This window comes from Thunnus maccoyii, chromosome 5 (genome assembly GCF_910596095.1).
Source record: "Thunnus maccoyii chromosome 5, fThuMac1.1, whole genome shotgun sequence".
NCBI lineage: Eukaryota > Metazoa > Chordata > Actinopteri > Scombriformes > Scombridae > Thunnus > Thunnus maccoyii.
Genome location: NC_056537.1, coordinates 1,619,091 through 1,642,829, shown reverse-complemented (window position 1 = coordinate 1,642,829; position 23,739 = coordinate 1,619,091). Strand labels below are relative to the sequence as shown.

General features: G+C 39.3%; 1 protein-coding gene across 1 annotated transcript; it reads right to left on the bottom strand.

Moving 5' to 3' along the window:
- Positions 1-214: 214 nt before the first annotated feature.
- On the bottom strand, positions 215-22,727 carry LOC121896800 (bile acid-CoA:amino acid N-acyltransferase-like). Its single transcript, XM_042410824.1, has 11 exons — positions 22,666-22,727; positions 17,218-17,419; positions 10,916-11,015; positions 10,632-10,822; positions 7,741-7,910; positions 6,077-6,196; positions 5,140-5,222; positions 3,542-3,635; positions 3,260-3,340; positions 746-887; positions 215-636 (listed from the first exon to the last, which is right to left on the bottom strand). Exons 2-11 carry the CDS (start codon positions 17,411-17,413, stop codon positions 500-502), a joined length of 1,314 nt encoding a protein of 437 aa, XP_042266758.1. The 5' UTR covers positions 17,414-17,419; positions 22,666-22,727; the 3' UTR covers positions 215-499.
- Between the last annotated feature and the right edge of the window lie 1,012 nt (positions 22,728-23,739).

Here is a 23,739-nt window from a genome sequence, read left to right as displayed (position 1 = left end):
CACTTCTACATCATTATTAAGTGCCACGTTGGATATATTGGTGCTTTCTGAAAAAAGGTTTCCAGTCATAATTCCGGAAACATAATTATAATAACTCTGATGTTATATACACACACACACACACACACACACACACACACACACACACACACACACATATATATATATATATATATATATATATATATATATATAACGCAGCATTAGTGGTGCACATGAGCAAATTTTATGCTGAGTGATGGATGTTACTTGTTGAAATGCATTGTGGGAGTCGCAGTTAACTACTCCTACAAATCCCTTATGTAGGCCTACACAGGCTTGTATCTAGACTGGGTGTATAGACTGGTGATTCAGCCAGGAGAGTTTTATGTCAATCAAAGCCGTAGAAGTGCTCAAATTGTGAGTCATGCAACGTTGTCTATGAAAAATGTGAATGGGATATTAACTTTCTGGAGCCTGAAATAACTTTGCAACTCTATAATCATTAGTCGTCGCCTTGTTACAGGTGTGATAATGAGGTTGCAGCAGGATTTGTGCTGCTGTAGAGATTCTCTTGCAGGAAGGCCAGCATCTTCCTCCAGGCGTCTTCCTGAGCGCGAGCATGAGGCACCGTGTCTCCGCCCCACAGAGCCATGACTGCAAAGACAACAGGAAACAGAAACAGCACAAAACTCGAGTCCTGATTTTGGCACATTAACCTTGAATCATTCAGAAAGTTTCTGTTATTGTCCACAGCTGAACTTACACGTCTCGCCTTGGTTGCGTACCCTGAAGGAGCTGGCTCTGCAGTGCGGTGTGTACGGAGGTTCAATCAGGTGACCGGCATTCGGGTACGAAAGGATGGTCAGCAGGTGGCTGTTCCCCGCCTGCTCCATCATCTCCTTCATCTGGAAAACAGGAAGTTTAAAACATTATCTCATATTTGTGACACGGCTTGGATATGATTTGTAAATGAACAGAACACACTCAATTTCAACACTTCAGTTACTGTGAGATTCTAGATGACATGTTTGGAATTATAGAATTAAATCCAAACCGGTCTTTAATCTGGAAAACATCCATTGAGATGCAGAAACATCTACATTTATTAATAAACCTCGTGACAGGAGCACCACCCCCCTGAGATGACACACAGAACCACTTTTTATCAATCTCACGTCTGAAGTAGTGTGTTATGATGCAGGGATCTAATTCTCTGCTTTACATTGAAGCCACAGACAACGACATGCTGATAAATGCATATTTATTGAACTAAAATGATGAACAAGGGAATAAATGAGGTATCAGTGCAAACAGATAAATGAATAATCAACCAGAATGAGTGTAATATGTACTGAATGGCGAATTATAAATTATGAATGACTGATGGTGAAATGCTCATGATAGTGTAATAACTGGAGAACTAGTTGAAGCTGAGGTAATTTAACCAACCAACTTCTCTGAGAAATCAACTGGAGAGTTCAATTCAAACGACACCAACACGACACAACCATAGTAGATGGACACGTTTGTTTTTTGTCCTCAGATGAACGAGTGACTCAACGGTCTCGCTGCTGGCGTCAGAGTAGAGAAAACAAGCTGTTCAGCGGCTGTGGGATTTCCCAGCGGAGGGTCCACTCGTGCAGGAGCCTTGAGACGAAGTTTTGTTATAACAGTTTCTTCAAGTGATTCGCCAAATCACCGCAGGGTTTAACCGTTAGATGAAGCAGACATAACTGATCTGATGTGGTTGTCTCTGGTAACACAGCCTTGTCTTGATCTGTGGAGCGGGTTTTTTTTAATTGAAGCCTCCTGACTGACTTTACTGACTTTCTTACTAAATAACACAAAAAATAATCTCACCGGCCGAAACAAAACTATACTTCAAGACATTGATTGCAAAAGAATTTCAACATAAAGTTTGTTTCACTGAAGATACAATACTGCATGTAGCTTAAAGATAAGAAAGTTAATTTAGGAGATTGTGATCTCTCTAAATTGATTACAAGAGATTAATTGGAATTAAATCGTAAATGTTTCACCACAGTCATTCACATTTAAACATAGACTGCATAGTTCAATACGTTACTCAAATGTTCAGAGACACACATCTGTAATGTAATCACTATAACAATACCTGAGTTGAATCCCCTGATTAGGTTATACAGCAAAATTAAAATGCAGTCTTTGTTGAAAATACTTATAATAAGATGTTCTTATACAAAAGTTAACGATCACCAGTACAGTTTAATGAAAACATCCTATAATTATTTAACAAACGTATGTACAATGTAATCCTTCATACACATCAAATTTCTACTAAGTTATATAGAGTTTAATAGCAATTTAGTGGATAACATCATCAGAAAATATTAGATGGTATTTGCAGAGACCTCTTCTTCAGTTTTCAAAGCTATATAAAATTTGACCACTAGGTAGCACTGGTGATACATGCACTGTGTGATAATTTAATATAAATATTTGCATCTCAGCTATACTTAATCACAGAGAATTCAGACTTAGACCATTTTGACCTGCATTACTTTGTGACTAATAATATATATTCCCTTAATTTATGACATGCATCTGGAATATTCTTATCTGACTTTAATGTGGAGACGTTACTTTTGCTGCTGAATAATAAGTGAAGACATGTAATTAGTTTGTGGAAGTTGTTGCAGCCTGTGGCTCCAGTTTAAACACACTGTTGTTTCACATTGTGAGTTTAATGTCTGACAAAGTTTGGGACCAAAAATTGCTTTTCATTAAACTCAGCATTGACTGTGTCAATATTTTTGTTTTCCACACGCTCTTGAAAAATAACATGCAGACATTACAAAAAACACTTTGTGCTAGTAGAAAACAACATATGTTTTGTTGAGATTTGTGTAAAAACGCTTCATATTTTGGTTGCAAAGAATAGGCATCGAAACTATCACAACACCAGTTTGTTCTATTCCAAATTACATCTATTAATCTGTGTTGTATTCCTATGGAACTCCAAAGCAATATGTGATTGCTGAAAGGTGTCACTTGGAAAAATGCCATTTACAAAAAGGGAATTTATTTCTATAATGAAAACAGATTTCAGTAAACTACTATGAAAATAAAAATGAAATAGCTGAGTTTTAAAAGCTATTGAATAACTTCACAATTTATTGGTTCATTTACATACACACAATTATTTATTCTATCATTTCTGTCGTCCTGCCTCCTCATCTGACTTGAATCCTCTGCACCAGATTTGTTACTCAGGATGTTGTCATGAAAGTAAACTCACGTCCTGAGCAGACTCGGACGCCGGCCAGTTCTGATCGTCCTCCGCTACGACCAACATCACAGGACACTGCAGTCGTCCAACCTGCTCAGAGATATTAAAAAGAAAAAAATATGCATAATAATACAAGCACACCAGAACAAGTTGTAAGAAACCTCCTCTCCAAAAAAGAAAACTAATTTGGATACGCTGTGATGTGTTGCACCATCAAATAAACTGTCATCAAAAAGAGAGGATACTGATTGTAAAATAATAAAAAGAGACATTCTGTCTGATTGAACTCACGTCCACTTTGAGTTCAGGGTCGGTGGGGATGGGCAGCGGCAGATCTCGCCAGATCACCTGGTTCTCCTCGTTGAAGCGAGTCTTCTCAGCGTTACTGATTGGACAGAAAACAAACCCAAAAAGAGACTCAAAAAACTTCAACTGACTCAGTTCTGACTCAACACATACTTGAATTATTGGCGACTCGGACAAACTAATCTGTTTGTGTCCTTATAGCATTTCCAGTGGAGCTAAAATATATAGTTTGTCCTGAGTGTGGTGCGATTTAATTAAATTTTATTTAGAATTAAAACATTTTCACTGCAACCTGACCCGGACTGCTTTTGAGTGATACATCACTGTCACATCACCTCAACTGTCATCTTTCAGCTGCCCGCAAGTCGCCACAGTTAATAAGATCGTTGTCAGATGTAGGAGCTCCTGCTGAAAAAGTAAGTGTTGATTTACGGTCGATCAGAACTGCTTCTTACAACATGTTGCACGATCACACCGGAAATCAAATGCTGTTTTGAACGGCCGCACTTAAAGATGGAGTGAAAAGCCGACCATCATGGGGGGAATAACGGAGAATATTGTCAGACAGTCTCTCCTGGAAAACATTACTAGTGTTTCACTCTCACATAAAAAGTGACAGAAGTAGTTGTGCTAAGAATGAAGAAGAGCAGAGAGAGAAGTTCAAACCCTGACTCACCTCTGCACAGCTCAACAATCACTGCATGAAGTGGGTGTGAATGTCGGCCTGTTTGCGTCCAGGTTTAAGGACTCGGTTACACAATGAAGGTGTCACCTCTGTTCATGTACACATGTCTGGAGTTTTTGTATTAAAATATCATCATGTAATGCAGCCTTGATGGACTTCAGCCTTGTTGCCAGAATAAAATGTTGGCATTGTATGTTTCTGCAAACGTTGAATCTCTACGTTTCAATACGTTTAATATGTAGCGTATCAACATTTCAACAATACGTATTATATCAACATTCCCACAAAAATGTATCATATCAACATTTCAAAAGTGACGTAGTTCAGATGACATCTATATGAGCTGACTGTATTTGGAGGAGGAAGGGTTGGTGGATGGTTAGGAAAACAGACGGAAGACTGTTGGAAAACCATCAAAACAGCAGAGAGCAGTGTTCGAGACCACCTGGAGACTACTGCCTGCTTCCCGTTTCAATCGACAAAAGTGGGTATTTTTAGCGAGACGTTGGGACATTTGCAGCCGTTTTTTGTGTTTTAACTCAAACCATGATCCCTAACCAAGTGGTTTTTGTGCCTAAACCCTACCAGACCTTAACCACAGCATTGTTACATCATAAAACATAATTATTGAACTGATAAAGGTCAACATTGAAACGTAGACTTTTAACATATCTGCAGTTTGCAGCAACGTACAATGCCAGCATTTTATTCTGGCAATAGGGATGTGGACTTTTGATGCAGTGGACCTCAAAGACTTGTGTATGAGTACTACTGCGCTAGAGGAAACATCATGGGTTATTCAAATTTAATGTTAATTCTCTGGGGAGCAGGAATGATATCTGTAGTTGTTGAGCTGTTGAACATAAATGACAAAGTAACTGACAACAGATCTACTTACCTTCCAAAGTATTCCAGCATTTCTTCCACAGATCCATCGACTGGCTGCACATGAGTCCCATTAATGCACACCACACTGCTGAGCTGAGAGACCACACACACACACACACACACACACACACACACTTTACATATACAAGTGTTTACAGAGAACAGAAAAACTACACAAAATGACAAACAGCAATGTGTAAAATACAATTATTTGTAATGCAGCAGCGCGACTCCTCTCTTCACTGGTTACCAGTCAAATACAGAATAGATTTTAGGAATCTTTTATTTGTTTTTAAAGCACTGCATGGACTGGCTCCAGCTTTTCATTTCATTCTTCAGCCTTCATCCCCTCAGATCTGCTGACCAATCACTGTTCGTCATTCAGTGCTCCCAGTTAAAATCCAGAGGTGATCGGGTATTTTCCACTAATAATCACCATAAAGACATGACTGCTCACACTTTTTATTTATTGATCTTTAGCCCCTCTATTTATTATATGTTCTCTTTGCACTGCTGTTGTCTTCTTAGGATTTAGATCCCATATTTATTTATTTTATTCCAAACTTGTATTAATTTTCCCCTTGATTCGTATGTGTTTTTATTTGGTTGTATTTCTCTCTAAAGCACTTTGGTCAAGTTTTGTTGTTTTCAAATGTGCTCTATAGATAAACTGACTTGACTTGACTTAGCTTAGAGCTTCAGGAGCAGGCATAAAACTGAGCAGAAACACCACAAAGGGACACATCAAAATTATAACAATTACATTTCAGGCTGAGATTACTTCATTTAAATGGAGTTCAACTTTGACATGAAAATTCACAACACTGGCCAGCTGTGAATGTGAATATTTTATGGTTTCTTTGACAAATTACTAATCAAAGCACAGTTTTTCTGTCTAGGAGGGGATCTTTGAACAAGTGGAGCTGCATGAAGATCATGAATTTTACCTTTATAACCTCGGAGTAAGCGGCCATTTTGAGTGTGAAACTGGCACCGAGGGAAAGGCCCATCATGCCGATCCTGCTGCCGAGGACCTGAGGATGCTGCTGCAGGACTCGGAAAGCTGTCTGCAGCAAGAAAACACAACAAATTATAAGTTTTGATTGCATGGATTCTCATACTTCACACCATTAGTATTTATATTAACATTCCAATCAAGCTTGCCCGCACTATTGTAGAGGGTAAAACACTGGACATGTTTCTGCATTTCAGATGGTCACAGCTGGTTTGTAGTTCGGTCTGTTTATCAGACATTCATGTTAGATTTCACAAAACAGTTTTTATTGGCCCCACATTTCCATAAACCAGCTCTCATCATGTCTTGGCAGCCGGTCGTTTGATGTGAAGCAGGCTGCTATAATCTGGATGTGAACTTTGACTCTCAGCTTTCCTCAGGTGAGTGTCAGGTGACTTAAGTTTTGCAATAACATTTCCTTGCTTTAGAGGACAGGTTAATTTTTCAAGTGTGTCTTAAAACAACAGTCAGGAGCCCACATGAACAATGAAACATGTTTTCTGTTAATACTGACCGTTAGAAGATCCCTTCATAATGCACTTACAATGGAAGTGATGGGGGACAAAATCCACAGTCCTCCTTCTGTGCAAAAATGTATTTAAAAGTTTATCTGAAGCTAATATGAAGCTACAGCGTCCAAATGAGTCAAATCAAGTAGATATGAATCTGAAATATAACAGAGATGATGGATAATGTAATAAAATAAGTCCAGACCAAACATTACATCATAGCTGTCCAGTTAAACTGTATGGTTACTAAGAGTTGATCCACACCCTCAAACCAATCAGAATCCAGACTTCTTCAGTAGCTATGGTATAAGACTTTTTAATGTCTTGTAAGGCATTTTCCCCAGGATCCTCAGGATTTCATGTAACTGTGAGAGGATAAATGTGGGCGCACATTTGTCCATGTTAAAATGTATGTTGTTTGCATGTTGCATGTATCTGTGAGACATTTTCATGTGTAGGCCGTGAGAAGAAGTTTTCGCGGTTTTGCAAAGCAGCAAAACAGAGCTGAAATGAACTCTAAAATACGTTTTTCTTGCTGTAATCATTCCTCCTGTTCATGATTACAGCCAGGAAAACCTCTTTCACTGTTCATATGGACACCTGACTGTTTGAAGAAACACTGGAAAACCATGAACCGTTCTTAAAGTTTAATGTAGTTGTTCGATGTAGTTTTCTCTTTCAGATTCTGTACATTTTTCTTGAATCTTGACTTTCTTGAATCTTAAAACACAAATGATGGATCAGAGACTGTTGCAATGTTTTAATGTTTAAGCTTCATACGCCTCAAAGGATCGGGGAAGGAAATAAAAATGAACACTCTGCTTCGGCAGAAACTTACAGACTCACATTTATCACATGGACAAAAACACGACTCCAATGTGACAATGTTCATGTTGCTCTGTGTCTGCTGTCTGCTAGCATGTTAGCTACAAAAACTCTATAAGGTGATAATATGTCAGAGCTGTGCGTCTGTCAGCTTGTTATTGAGCTTTTTACAAAATCTTATTTTGGTGTATTTTCTGGACAGATCATTGAATTAATGTTTTGTATAGTAGAATATATCATTTGGGACATTTATCAGGTTTACCTCAAAGTACTGGTTGTCCACCATCTTTCCAGTTTCCGAGGCGATTTTAGGAGTCAGGTAGTCGAGGGTCAGGGAGGCAAAGCCACGAGAGGCCAGCAGCGCCGCACGGTACTCCACCAAATGCCCTTCACCCCCCCACAGGTCCAGAAGGCCGGGGAAAGGTCCAGGTCCTTTAGATGAGTCAAACACCAAAAACAGTTTACTGTACATGATGATGAAGGTTTCACTGCTGTAAAATCCAGCTAGAACCAGCTTCAAACCTTAGCTGGTCATTTGCTGGTCTTGCTGGATTTACCTGGTGGGCCAGCTTGTTCAAGCTGGTTTAACTGGCTTGCCTGATCCTGAACCGCTGTGATGTGTATCAGTGTCAGTGTGTGCATCGTCACTCATCACAGGGTCAGAGACTGTTACGATGTCTGACAAAACAAGACAAGGTCAAAACCTGCATGGCTGGACCTATTACTAAGTGTTACTCATGGAAATGATAAAAGTCAATGATTAAAGTTAATGAATTTAATGGTTCAAGTGTCTTCTTTAATTTAAGCCATCAGCTATCATTATCATTTAAGTCATCATCTATCCATTATCTATCTAACATTATCTATGGAGCTGTGATGTTCACATCTGGTGTTATAAAGCATTTAACTGCCTCTAAAGGGCTAACATTAATAACTTACTCTTCACATCTCCTTTCCAGGAGCACTATTAAAGTACATGATTGATGTGTATAAAGGGGGCATAAAATAACAGCCTTCTGCATTTTAAAAAATAAGCCAGTGTTTAATTCATTTTTTTATTTCATTGCAGGTCTATCAACCACCTCTACCCCTGCTGCAAAATGGGGTCATGTCATCCAAGAAGATGATAATGATGGTAAGTTATGCCTTTTAGTTAAACCTATAGCAATAGCTACATTTCACACTTGCTGTAGTGCCCTGTTCATTGCTCATAAATAAAATCTGTCATGTGTGTAACACCTGTTTCTAAGGACTGAGCAACATTATGAAGCCATCTCCAAAGGTGCTGGTGTTGAACAGACATCTTATCTAAAGTCACTTTTTAAGAGCAGATGGCATCAACCTCTTACAGATTGTCTTGCATTATAAGATCCTCCAGATTTAGAGCAGTGCCTACCACCACACCTGGCTCTCCAGTTTCTACTCCTCCAATAGATCCAGCTGACAGGCCATCAGTCAGTCAATTTGTCCAGTTTGAATCATTTTAAGATGACCCACTGTGAGTAACAACCAACATGTACGCACTGTAAGTTACTGAATATGTCCCTAAAAATCCTGGAAAATGATTTCTGTACATGATTAATTTTGCTTGTTGTACTTCAGATGTTTGATGGCGAAATGATTGAAATACGATTAAATAAAATAAAGATTTTCAAAGAATTCAACAGTTTTTTTTTCCAAATAGCATTAGGTGGTATATTGTAGACAAAACATGCATCTCGCTGCAAATAAGTATGTTAGAGAATGTGTGTTTTAAAGTACATTTTTAAAGACATGTCCTTCCTTTGTAAAGAACTTTAAACCTAAAACTAATTCCTATAAGCTGGTGAATTTCAGAAGGCGCTGGTCTCACCAACAGGAACTGGCAGCTCGTAATATAGGTAACAATAGCTGTTAACTGGTAAGAATCTTAGCTGGGCTGGATGGATACTGGTGTTACCAGTTGTAGCTGGTAGCTGGCCTACCAGCTGTCAAAAACCTAGCTCAAACTGGTCAAGCTGGTTACCAGCTATATCTGAAGTGAATTTGGTAACACTTTATGATACAGTCCGTGTTTTATGGTGTAACTTCCCGTCACTTACCATGCTATTTCCTGGAATTTACAGTGTAACTACCTTGTATGACTCTGTACATATAAAATACTTACTGGTTCTTACTGGTACTTAAATGTGGGTACAGCAGAGGAAAACAAGTCAAGGAACAAGGGAGTAACAATTGGGGATTTAGAGTGTAACTTCCTAACATTTACCATGTAATTTCCTGGAACTTATAGTGTAACGTTCTCGTATGAATCAGTACATATGTATATGGATGAAGTCTTCACCCCCACTCCCAGTGGGGGTGAAGACCCATTTCTCAGACCCATTCCTCGACTTGTTCTTATTCAAATTCATGCAATGAAGCAGAAGACATAAGCATAATAATTCCCTGGAGTGTGGGTGAAGCTTGCCGGTCTTCCAAACACACATGCATAAAAAAATGATTGTCATAACTGCCATGAGCAATTGGCTAAAATATTTGATTTTATTGCATTTCATCCATATACATATGTACTGATTCATACAAGGAAGTTACACCATAAACTCCAGGAAATTACACGGTAAATGTCGGGCAGATACACTCTAAATCCCCAATTGTTACTCCCTTGTTCCTTGTCTTGTTTTCTTCTGTTGTACCTACATTTAAGTACCAGTAAGAACTGGTTTTATATGAATGGATTCATACGAGGAAGTTACACCGTAAAACACGGACTGTATTATAAAGTGTTTTTATTTGTATTGCCCAATATCAAAAGTAACAGATTTGCAATACAACATCCTCTGTCCTTAGACCCTCCATTCAAATAAAGAACAACTCCCTAAAAAAAGAGGGAAAAAAATGGAAGAAAGCTCAGAAAGAGTAACAGAGGAGCGATAGATGTTGTGTGTACAGAAATGACCAAGAGAGCAAAGTTGCAGAAATACAGCATGAACAAACAGGATGACAAAAGTATCATAACCACATTTTCAGACTACACCTCCACGCCTCCTGCTAGCCCTTCTTAACTTCTCATCTCACTTCTGCTGCAGCGCTGAACTCGCTCTGGTCACACTGGTCTGTGTTGCTCAGACTGTCAGACCTGAAACCTCCCTCCAGACTCTCCTCTAGTCCTACCTGAGGGCAGGAAGAGGGTCGCAGTGAGTCTGCCCTCTGTGATCGGGACCCTGCGGATGCCGGGCGCCATGTACCAGCGCTCCACCAACACGCTGTTCAGTGGCACCTCAGTTATGAAGCCTTCAGTTGGGTGACCCTGGTACACCGAGATCTTGATCTCCAAGGGAGTCTGGACGTTCATCTTCCTCATCCTGAGGGATGATGGGAAAGAGTCAGCTCTGATACTGATAATTGATTCTGTATTTATTGGGATCATCTGAACAGCTCTGGTCCAGTTGGCCTACCTGAGCCAAGGTTTGCTGCCTGGAACTGGTCTGAGGCTCCAGAGCAGACCCATCGGTTCAACCCCAGAATATGTCCCACCCAGACTGAGATCCTCTGGAACTGTGAAGCAAAAGACACGAAAATGCATTTCTTATTTTAATAATAATAATAACAATAATAATAATAATAATAATAATAAACTTTATTTGTATAGCACCTTTCATACAAAGTGCAGCTTAAAGTGCTTTACATTAAAAAGATAATAATAAAAAAAGATAAATAAATAAGTAATTGAGAACATTAACAGGAAGAATAAAAGGAGGCAAACAAGAAAAATGAGAGATAGTGCATTACATTAAAACAGAGGAGACACAGCTAAAAATCTTAAGTAAAAGACATAATCATTCATGAATAAGAATACAAATGCCTTAAAATGGATTAAAATGTTTTAGTATATGATATGGTGTAAAAGTCATACTATAGAAAGGCTAGGTTAAAAAGATATGTTTTTAAGTGTCGTTTAAAGCTGTCAATGGAGACTGCTTCTCTAATGTCTTTAGGTAAGGCATTCCAGAGTTTGGGAGCATAATTGAAAAAAGCTGCATCTCCAATTTTCTTTTGGGTAGCCTTATGGATCTCAAGCAGTCCTGCAGAGGAAGATCTAAAGGCTCATGAGGGAGCATAAGGTATCAGTGAGTCTGTGATGTAGCTCGGCCCTGATCCATTGAGAGCTTTATAAATGAGTAACAGGACTTTGAAATCGATTCTGGAAGACACAGGGAGCCAGTGTACGCTAGCCAAGACTGGAGTGATGTGTTCTCTCTTTTTTGTTTTTGTTAATAGTCGGGCCACGGAGTTTTGAATAAGCTGTAGTCTTTCAATCGACCTTTTGGGAAGACCCGTAAAAAGTGCATTGCAATAGTCTAATCTACTTGGAATAAAAGCATGAATTAGTTTTTTAGCATCTTGCTGAGTTAGGAATTGTCGAACCTTGTCAATATTTATGAGGTGAAAGAATGCTGTTTTAGTCACTTTGTTTATATGGGACTTAAAGCTCAAGTCAGAATCTAAAATGACTCCTAGGCTTGTTACCTCTGATTTGATTAAGGGAGTCAGGTTGCCAAGTCTTTTAAGGATCTCATCCCTTTTTGCTTTGGGGCCAATTAATGAGATTTCTGTTTTTTCCTCATTTAATTTTAAAAAAGTTATCACTCATCCATTTATTGATTGCAGACAGACAGGCAGTCAGAGAGTTTAGAGCAAGTGGATTGCTTGGTTTTACAGATATATATATAATTGCGTATCGTCGGCATAGCTGTGGAAGCTAACATCATGTTTTCTGATGACATCACCTAGCGGAAGCATATATAGTGAGAATAGCTCCCTTGTACAACACCAGAAGTTATTTCATATTTTTCTGACACATGTTCCCCAAGACTAATGAAAAATTTCCTTCCTGTAATATATGTCCGGAACCAGTTTAAAACGCAGTCTGAGAGGCCGACCCAGCTCTCACGGCGATTTATGAGGATTTTGTGGTCGATAGTATCAAATGCTGCACTTAGATCAAGAAGAACTAGAACAGATACTTCATTAGTATCAGTGCTAATTCTCAAATCACTAACTATCTTAACGAGAGTAGTTTCTGTGCTGTATTTAGTTCTGAAACCAGATTGAAATTTCTCCAGTAGGTTATTCTCATTTAGAAAGTTATTTAGTTGTTTGAAGACAACTTTTACAAGTATCTTACTTCAAGTTAGGTTTCTTTTGCAGAGGAGTCACAACAGCAGTTTTGAAATTATCAGGAAAAACACCTGTTTCAAGGGATGTATTAATGATATTTATGACTGTGCTTGAAATACTATTGAAAACCTTCTTAATGAGTGCAGATGGAACTGGGTCAAGGCAACAGGTGGAAGAGTTACTTGTAGCTACAATCCTGCAAAGTTCTGAGTTTGTGATGTTGGAGAATTTTCTCATTTTTGCCTGCTGTTCACAAGGTTGCCTGCAGAGGTCGCCAGGAGTTCTAACAATTTTACCTCTGGTGGTTATGATTTTATTGCTAAAAAAAATGGCAAATTCCTCACATTTGAGGGAAGAGGCTTTGGGTAAGAAGGTCTGAAGCAGGGGCAGGTTTTAACAATCTGTTAATGGTAGAGAACAGTACTCTGGGATTGCTGTTGTTTTGTGAGATGATTTTGGAAAAATAGGATCTTCTTGTAGTGCGCACAGTGTTGTTATAGGTAACCAAGTTTTCTTTGTAGATTCCACGGTGAACCTCCAGTTGAGTTTTCCTCCATCTCCTTTCTGCTGCTCTACAAGACCTCTTCAGCTCGCAGATAGTGCTGTCTATCCATGGTGATGTCTTTACACAAGGCTTCCTTTTGACCTCGAGTGGTGCCACCTTATTTAGGGCATTTCCCATTTTTTGGTTTAGGGCAGAGATCATTTTGTCAGGCGAGCAGTTCACACTATGTGGATCAAACATACTTACAAGCTTGACAAACTCATTTTCTGCAGCATCATCTAAAAACCATTTAAGCACCATGCATTCTTTTGCAGTTGCAGTTACAGGCAAGACACTGTTAAAAAACACACAGTAGTGATCAGAGATAGGGATATGAGACACTGAAATATTGTCAATGGTTAACCCCTTTGATACTACCAGATCAAGTATATTGCCCTGCTGATGAGTGGGTTCAGTTATATGTTGAATGTTGAAATCTCCATTTAAAATTATTCTGTCATATTTGGTGATAATAAGAGCAGTCAGCTCAGAGAATTCTGGGAGAAATAGTGCTATGTGTCTTGGAGGCCTGTATATTGTAATAATGAGTACAGCTAGTTCAGTATTAAGGATAAGGGCCAGATATTCAAAGGATAAGAATTTACCCAGGTTGACCTTTGTACAGCTGAGCTTTTTTGAGTAGATGGTGGCAATTCCACCCCCTCTTTTTTCCTGTCTCACTCACTGATAAAAGCTGTAATCTGGTGGACACGTCTCAATGAGTGTTGCAGTATTGCTCATATCCAGCCAGGTTTCAGTTAGATGTATAAGATCAAGCTTATAATCAATTATGAGATCATTAATTAAAAATGATTTGTTTGTTAGAGATCTAACATTGAACAGAGCTAGGTTTATAGTACTTGCTGGGTCCAAATCAGATGGTGTTTGACAGGGAATTGATATCAAGTTCAAATGAGTTGCAGGCTTACAGGTTACAGGCACTGAGATAGAAGGAGATGAAGACCCAGTATATGAGACAGAAACTGGATCTGATGTCGGTGCAGTGGGTATGGATGCCGGGGGAGGACAGTAGGGAGGGCTAGAGCAGGAAACAGTGGCCTGTGAGACCAGAGAGGAAGAGGGGAACTTGGGGGTGTGTGTGTGGGTAGTAAACAGTCAGTCATGTGATGAGGACTGCACAGCATGCTGCAAGTTAGCCGCTAGCATGCGGCTACCCAGCCTGTTGGGGTGAATTCCATCGGGCCTGAAGAAGGCAAGACAGTTCCAAAACAAGTTAAAATTGTCTATAAAACCTATATTGCGATGTCTACAAGCGGACCGGAGCCAAGTGTGGAGGCTAAGGATTCTGCTGAACCGCTCAGCTCCACGGGACACTGTGGCAATAGGACCAGAGATAAAAACACTCATTGCACAAGTGTTTAGGAAACTAAAAAGGTCATTAAAATCATTTTTAGTCAATTCCAACTGCCGGCGAGCTGTATCGTTTGATCCCACATGGACTATCACTCGCCTAGTAGAGGACGGGAGTGAGTGCAGTAGACCTGGTAGCTTATCCAGGATGACCAGGATCGTGGCTCCAGGAAGGCAGTGTGTGGTTGAGTTGAAGAAACGGATGTTCCTGGTTATGGAGTCCCCGACTATCAGTGTAGTTGGGCGGAAGGGAGGGCAAGGTGACCCTGAGTGTGGGATTTCGGGGCTTGATGGAGGGGAGGTGGACTGTGAAGGAAACTTCATCCTTGGTGATGGAGTGGATGGAGACGGGCAGACAGAGAGGGGTGCAGGAGCCCGCCGCGAGGCTGGGGTAAAGTACGGTATGGAGGAGCGAGCCCTAATGCAAGTGGAGAGCTCATGTATGGCTGACTGAGGGATCGGAGGTGACGAGCTGTGGGACCCACGGAGCGGCAGAGGGGATGGGGGAGAAGACTCTGCAGGCAGAGGAGGAAAGTCATTCTGGTCGAGGGGGTCGTATTTGTTCTCCACCTGGATGCTATAGTTAGGGGGTGCATGGGAAGAGCGCCTCCCTCTCCTGCTGTGCGCACCGACCAAGGACCAGGGCTCATGATGTGATGGAGTGGAGCTGATCAGGGTTTTAGGCTTAGCCCCCAGCCGCATCCAAGACTCTCCAGGGATGGTGACAGTGGACAGTGACAGCAGAGTCTAGGAGAGAGGTGGCCTCAGCAGCAGGACAGGTAGCTGTGGGATCAGGCACTCGGGCACATACCATGTCACTCTGCACTGGACCAAAAGTGATGGTGTCCATTAGCATCTCGGCTTCACGGATCTGGTGGAGCGTGGATATTCTGCCTTCCAGCTCCGCAATTTTTTCGCGCAGGTGGGCGCAGCCATGAAGTGTAGATGTGGTGACTGGGAACATAAAAATAAAAGGGAGGCCAGTACAGGGCTAAAAGTGCATAATGGTTTAAAAGTTTATAAGTTTAGTTTGGCACCCAGTTGACGACCTATTACAAGGATTTGTGACATCATAACTATATTGGAGCCAACAGCAGTCTAGTATTCAACTTACACAAGTGTGATGCACAAACACTGAGCCCATGTCCACACTATGCTGGCTAAATGCATAAATGCATCTTTTTCTCTGCGTTTTGTTCCTCCGTCCAGACTAAAATGGCGTTTTTCTCCTCTCAAAACTAAGCTTTTCTAAATCGTCCCCCAGAGTGTGTAAATGTGAAAATGACGACTTGGCGTTGTAGTGTGTACGAGGAAAACAGAGCTTTGTAGAAACACTGTCATACCACTGACAGAACAGATGGTGGCAGTAGCGCAGTGTTTCATTGGAAAACAAAGAAGAAGAAACAACAGTAACAACAATGGCGGACGGCTTCATACAATTGTTGTTCTCTTTATGTCTTCTTGGACTGTTTCTTTAGAGTTAAACGTAGCTATCTACCATCTTTCTCTGTTCAAACTGTCATAATCTGCTGCAATAAAGTAAATGTCAAGACACCACTGCAGGAACAGAAACAGTTTCTTCTTCACTAGTTTTCTGACTTCCTCATCTGTCTTCCGCACATGCCCAGTAGAAGGAAAATTAACTGTTTTGGTGTTTTAATGTGGATGGAGTTATTTGCAGATATAAGCTGAAACTCCTGCTATGGACACGTGTTGTTTCAGCTCAAAAACAATGTTTTAGACTTTAGCCGAGGTAGGCTGAGAATTGACTTTACAGTGAAATAGGAGACATCTTGTGTCCAGTAGTTAAATTTCTGAAATTAAATATATTTGCAAATTCATAGACTCTGGAATTTCTAATGAAAGAGAAGTTTTTAGAGAAGATTTTAAAGAAGTAATTACACTTTTTTGTGGAAAAACCATATCAGACACACATTATTGTTCCAAGTAGAGTGTGTTTATATGGGTAGAGATGTACCGGTAACAAATTTTCACTCTATAATTATCGTAGGTAAAAATATCACAGTAAACGGTATTATCACAATAATCACATTTCCTGAAATCCTACTATTAGTGCTAACCTATAGTTAAATGACTTCACACCATGATCACCTTGGATTTCATTCACTGCACAGTAGTCTTTACAATATATGGCAGTTTTGTAAAACTCAGCTGTTCAAAATTCAAAGACAATTGACTGTAAATTACTTCAGATGCAGCTCAGTGTCTGTGTCAGATTCTATGCACACAATTATATTTTGGAAATTCATAAATTTTTCCAAATGAAATTGGTTGATTGATTTCTGAAGTGCAAGAACTTTGTAGTAATTGTTATCTGCTGGGTGTTAACAGTTATATTTAACTTTTAAAAAGGCAGAGAAATTAGTAAATGCACACAGAACATAATAAAAGTTATACTGGGCTCTTACAGACCACTTGTAGCTAAACAAAACCAAACTGTTGATGAAGACAGGAGAGCTGCTCTGTGTTCATGGTGTCCTCTGAAAACAACAATAATCACGGTAATGACGGTAATATACTGAAGAAACTAATATACAAGCACGTCTCTACCGGAGGGGATCTTTAATTAGTTTCCTGCGGTTCACAAATATAATACAAACATTTCTAAATGTATTTTCCTGGTCTAGATTTTGGACCATGTACCATTCACTGTCCCGGTGGCGTTGGCGATGTAGTGAGCGAACGCCTCCCACGTGTGTCCGTCTTCACACTGGTGCAGAGCGTGAACCGTGAGCTGGGAACCAGGAGGGGCATTCTGGACCAGGACGGTGAACTTCTCATCCACAAGTCCTCTGGACGGCTGGACTGTCAGCTTCACACAACACTGTTTCCTGTCCATTCTGAGCTGAGCAGACAGATAAAATAACCAGAGACAGATATCTCAAAACCTGGACAAACCAAACTATCTGACTGGACACATTACACTAGAGGTAAGACAAACTAACTACTATTAAAAACACGTTAGTAAGTCACACCGCTGCACTGGTTGACATGCTCCTTCATCATGAACATCACTGGTCTGAGGCTTCACAGCAGACCCATCGGTTCAACCCCAGAATATATACCACCCAGACTGAGATCCTGGAACTATGAGGGTACAAACAACTATTAGATTCTTCCAAATTTGAACTGAATTAATTATTAATTAATTAATTATCGATTAGTTTTGATCTGTATTGTTTTGTCAAGGTTAAACATTTCAACAGGACCGGTAATAGCCATTTTGGTGCCCTAGGCAAGATAAGGATTTGGTACCCCCACCCAACCACATTCCACCCAAATTACCCCAACAGTGCTGCCTCGTCACCACTCGCTCATTCTACAGTAAAAATATGGACAACAAACATCAGACACCACAATGGTTTCAAGACAAAAATATATATCTTTATTTTTAGAAATTAAAATTACTTCTCAAATAAATGAATCATGTATCAAAGAATGAATAAATTATTAAATATTATCAACTACCTGTTAGTAACATACAGACACTGGCACTTGGTTATTCATATATTACACTCAATAGATGACTCCTTCCATGATGTCATGTGCCTAAAATGTTCTGGACTGTTCTCATGGGTTTTGAGTTTTTCACTGCAATTTTTCCAGTCATTGAGTCTGTTGAAAGTTCCACTATATGTGGCCGAGACAAACTCTATTCAGGCCTACTTTCAAGCCTATTCTAAACTGTTTTTCACTCAAGTTGGAGACAAATTAACATAATGTGTTGCACCAGCTTCTGAGGAATTTGCTTAATGTGTGCAACGTGTCCCAAACTAAGAACTGTCCCTTCTAGACATGACCATTAAAGCATAAACAAACATGGCAAACTTAAGCAACCACCTGAAACTCTGAGGCAATACAGGAGCTGTGTTCATGCATCTTGCAGAAATCCTTTGATAAAGACCTCAAAAACAAAAGTTTTGTGTACCTTGTACCTGACAGAATGTTCATCTTTTTATGTAAAGTCATGAAATTGTCAGATGTGTTGAAGCGATATGTGGTAATACAGGGAGGAGGAGGTGAAAAGCCTTAAAAAGTAAAGCTAAGAAAAAGGAAGGAGCAGACACAGGGGGAACCTTGACTCCTTGGGAGAAGAAGAAAAAACTTTTGAGATCTCTTAGAGACTCTCTTTAATTTTTTATCTTTGAATTTTACTATTTTTGTAATCTTAGAACGCTTGCTTTGTAAAACCAAATAAAACTGGTTTGTATTTTTATACACTCCAACCAAAGTTCCTGACTCGTGCTCATCTCTGAGGTTCTCTGGTGTTCCTTTAAGGTAAGAAAAGACGCAGCCCTTGGGGTAGGATGACAGTAGTTTTTGAAATTGATTAGATTAAAAATTTATTGACTCTTGTTAAGATAAAAATTAATGCTGTTTACTAAATGATAATGTAGTAATGGTTCAGGTTCAGTGACTAATGCTAATATACAGTTGTACAAGTGTTAGAGGTAGGATTTCAATACAATATTAGGTTGAGGGTTTATAGTTAGGAGTCTAATTGGCTAAACTGTTAGAGCTAGGGCTCTGAGGCTACCCTATAAAACCGGGCGAGTGCCCTCGACTGTCAGAGTGGGCCTCCTTCAGTGATGTCCTGTTAGTAGGCCATCCTGGAGTACTTTCAAACCTCCAATATCTATTGCACCTACACATTTCGTTGTGGCCCAGGCTGTCAGGACATACTTGACTATATAGGTAGTGGTTCAACGACAGCTGGTGATTAGTGTAGATTTTGGGAACTACGGTAGAGGACAGTCAGTCGGATGGAACCTAGGATACAACAAACATACATTTTTATCACTGTTTGATTTGATATGTAGCCCCAACACCAATATGTTGTGCATCAAGACCTAAATACAATAGCTCTCTTTAGCCTCAAGCACCCTATAAGTGGCAGGTTCTGAAGAATGATGGCATTGTACACACAATATATAAGAAATATCCCTCTGAAGAAGAGTGTCAGACGGATATGTTGGATAGTTGCTTGTAATTACTGTCAAATACTATTTATATACAGTAAATCACACATTAATTGGAAAAGTCTGTAGACGCTTGTAATTACTTTCAAATAATGTTTATATGAAGTAATGATTATTGAAATTACGTTTTTGTATGCCATTTTCACGTGATCCTATTTTTTGTACAGTATAAAACCAGTATTTACCAGGAGTTTACTGTAAATAGATGAGATGAGAGATATTTTATAGCGTAAGGCTCGAAGGGGCCACGGCTGGGGACCCTGCACAGGATGGAGCACCTCTGCTCCATCCTCCTCTTCCTCCAAATCCCTCATCTTCTGGAGTTTGAGAGGTAAACCAGTAACACCAGAGACACACACACACATACACAGTATAATAAACCCAGTCCTTCTTCTCAACTTAGTAGCTTCTTATCAGTTTACATGACTTTAACTACAACCATGTGTGTTTTCCAGCCATCACAAAGATAAACTTTGACTCTGCTTTAAATCCAACAAACAGACTTCAGATAAACATCTGTGTGGTTCTTAACTGTGACTTCTCTCTATTTTAACTGCAGCAGTGTGTCACGTTACATCACTGTGAGGACGCAGAAACCAGGAAAAGAACAAAGGAAACGTTTGAAGACGTCAACACTGTGATTTCATATATTTCTGACACAGTTTAATCAACTAACAATTAATCAGAAAAATAATCAGCAGATTGATCAATAATGACAGTAATCATTATTTACAGCTCTGATATTAACACTCACCCTGCCTCAGACTGTTTTCCTCCTTCTGCTCTGTTGACTTTAAAATGGAGTCTGACTGAATATTTTCACCTTTATTATTTATTTACCCAACCTGTTTGCTCCTCCCTTCTTCTTCTTTACTGGAAGTCACATACGTGTGTGTGTGTGAGTATGTGTGTGTGTGTGTGTGTGTGTGTGTGTGTGTGTATGAGCTTTCTGAAAAGCTTTCTGACTGTTCGCTCGCTGTTATGTACAAACTCAGACACAAAGACTTCCTCATTGTACTAAAAACAGTTCAATTCAATAATAATAATAATAATAATAATAATAATAATAATAATAATAATAATAGATTTCTCTTCAAACATTAGAGTTCTCTATCTCTCATCTACGAACATCATACAGCAATACATGATTCAATAGTGGTTTGTTTCCTGTAAAAGAGGAAAAATAGAGACAGTGTTCAACTTCTTATCCAAATAATTCATTCCAGGTCAGATGACGATGCTTAAATGTGAGATTAGTCTGCAGGCAAACATACAATTCAGCATACAGTAACTGAATAATAACGTTTCTGATAGTAAATGACTGATAAATATATATGTGTTGGGTTTAAAGAGAGCAGTTCTTTCAAGGAAATTCTTATTGAAATCAATAGCTGCTTTAAAACTTAACACTTAACTAACTTGAATAAGATTGTTTCATTAAAAGCAGGTGGATCAGTTCCTTCCAGAAAACTTTCATGAAATTATTAGGAAATAACTGACCTGTAATACACATTTGTCCTTGCATTTTAGTCATTGATCTACTGAGAGCTTGCAATTCAAATCTTTAAACTGCTTAATAACTCTTGATAACAGCAATCTAGACCTTGCAAACAAAGACCAAATATTACAGTTTCTACTTTGAGATCTAAAAGCAGCATGAGGAACTTTTCACACAGTTCTCACATGACTTATAACCAGACATGCAGGCTGGACTGTATGAATAAACAAACTTTATCTAATAACAATCATTGACATAAAGTCATTCACCTCAGCAGGTCAAATGTAAAATGATTCGGGTTTTTTTGGAGTGTGTGTGTGTGTGTGTGTGTGGGGGGGGGGGGGGGTGGGGGGGGGGGGGGGGGGGGGGGGTTAAAAAGTAATCCACATATTAACAGAGCTGTGATTGCACCATCTCTACCTGCTGTCATCTGAAGTCCCTCCCTCCTTCAAACATGAGAGTTCTCTAAACATTGTAATGAAGTAAAAATATCATCTACAAACAGCAGACATCAAGAAAAAAACTGTGAAGTTACTAAAGACAAATTTTAAGGTATGAAACCAAGCAAACTTACAGTTAACAGTTCAAACTACTGTCAGAAAAGTGTGGAATGAGTGGAATGAGTCTGAGCTCCACCTGTAGAGGAGGTAGGACAGGTAGATGGTATCTGAACACCAGTCTGACCTGCTCTGACCTCAAATGTCTTGTTTTGTCCACAACCCAAAGATATTCAGTACTGTCATAGAGACTAAAGAAACCCGGAATTATTCACATTTTAAGAAGCTTGAATCAGAGAATTTTGAGATTTTCCTCTCAAAAAACTCAAAGACTTAAAACGGTTAATCAATTAAAATATTGGCTAATTCTCTCTGTTTCTGTCTGTGTTCATACTGACATCATTCAGTTTATCTTTACACCACCAGAGGGTGCCAGATCATTTCTAATGACAAATAGAGAAAGCTGTGGAAGAAAACCCACCAACATGTAACTCAGATTAGTTTTTACAGATACATTTGTTCTTATAATTCCTGCTGCAGTTAAAAAAAAACAATTCATAAAACAATTATTTTTTATCAAAGTCAAAATATTGAGTCAAAATAGAGATACTCCTGGTCAAATATTACTCCAGTACAAGTGAAACTTTTACTCAAGTTAAAAGTACTGGAGTACTTGCTTTTAAAAATACTTAAAAATTCAAAAGTATATTTTCTTTTTATTGTCAATACATTTACAGAACCGAATGACTCTGAAACAACTTACTCAATGCACTGACTTACTTGTAAGAACCTGTAGAATAAAAACCTGTACAATATGCTACAAAGCCTATTGAAATGCCTATAGAAACACAATTGAATTGACAAAAGGACAGACAGCCCATTGTCATTTTCATTTATTTATTTAAAAAACTCCAACCCCATCCCCTCAAAACAGCATGGCAGTGTTCTGACACAGCTCTGGCAGTGTGTGTGTGTGTGTGTGTGTGTGTGTGTGTGTGTGTGTGTGTGTGTGTGTGTGTATGCGTGTGTGTTCGTGCGCATGTGTGCATCAGGCACAGTGGGATTGCTTTAGATGCAGTTCCCTCAGAAAATAAAAATAAATAAAACAACTACCTACCTTAAAATCCCAGTTACACACTCCTAGCTTTATAACTGCCCAACAGTAACACTGCTTTCAGCAAGACAAAGAAAAACCCTCGATATGAATCTTTCTTCATTTCAAAAATCTTCAGATATGGTCATGGGTGCTCTGGTGAGGAATTGTCATCTTTATCTGCCGTTGTCATCATTACCACCACCAAGTTCAAATTGAACTGTTCAAAACACTGACAGCCTAGGAGGAGTAGTTTACTGTGATTGTTTTTTCTCCTGTGACAGCATATGGCCTATCGCATTTTAGAAAAGAAAAGTAAATTCATCTGCTGACTTCAACGATACACTTCAAAGTAACATTTTATGTTAAGTTTTTTATTCAGAGTGTATTCTGCATCCTCTGTTGCCATGGTAACGCTGATGCAAAATTGTGGGTATTGCTGGAATAATAAACAGCACTAAGCGAGACAGCCTTACCGACATCTACCAAACCCAGACCCTGTCAAAGACTGAAAACCTGCTGCTTCACCCACAACACCCTGTTCAGTGAGCTTCAGCCCCTCCCATCAGGCTCACGTCTTCAGGCCTCCAGCTGCAACAGTAACAGAGCGAGGAATTCCTTTATCCCATCAGCCATCGCTCTCTATAACACACAGCAGCACATAAAAACTCCTGGTACTCACAGCAGTACTGTAGTCAGTGCTGCACAGTGGAAAGTATGGTATTGTGTATATTTCTGGGCTGCATTGTGTCTTCTCTCACATTAAATCTTTGTACTCCAGGAGCACTGCTGGACGCTGCTGTGTAGTAGTTTAGTGTATTTATGAAGGATGTGTGCCATGTGTGGACTATGTCTTGGATTGCTTTTTTCTTCTTAGTGCGTGTGTTTCTTTTATTGTGTTTGTTAAGTTTTGGACGAACACTGCAAACCAATTTCACTCTTAATCTTAATTTTTCTCTATTTTTTGATAGACATTTATTGATATTTGATAGACAAAATGATGAATAGAGACATCTCTAACTAGATTTACTCTCCTCTCCCCACATGTTTTAAAATGTCTGTTTTCATGTATTTATTCCTCCTTGTTGTGTGTGTTCA

Coding starts and splice junctions, on each gene's coding strand:
- LOC121896800 (XM_042410824.1), bottom strand. CDS start 17,413: ATGGACAGGAAACAGTGTTGTGTGAAGCTGACAGTCCAGCCGTCCAGA. Junction 3,636..5,139: donor ATGCTGGAATACTTTGGAAG/GTAAGTAGATCT, acceptor CTGTCCAATCAG/TAACGCTGAGAAGACTCGCT. Junction 3,341..3,541: donor ACCCTGAACTCAAAGTGGAC/GTGAGTTCAATC, acceptor ATCTCTGAGCAG/GTTGGACGACTGCAGTGTCC.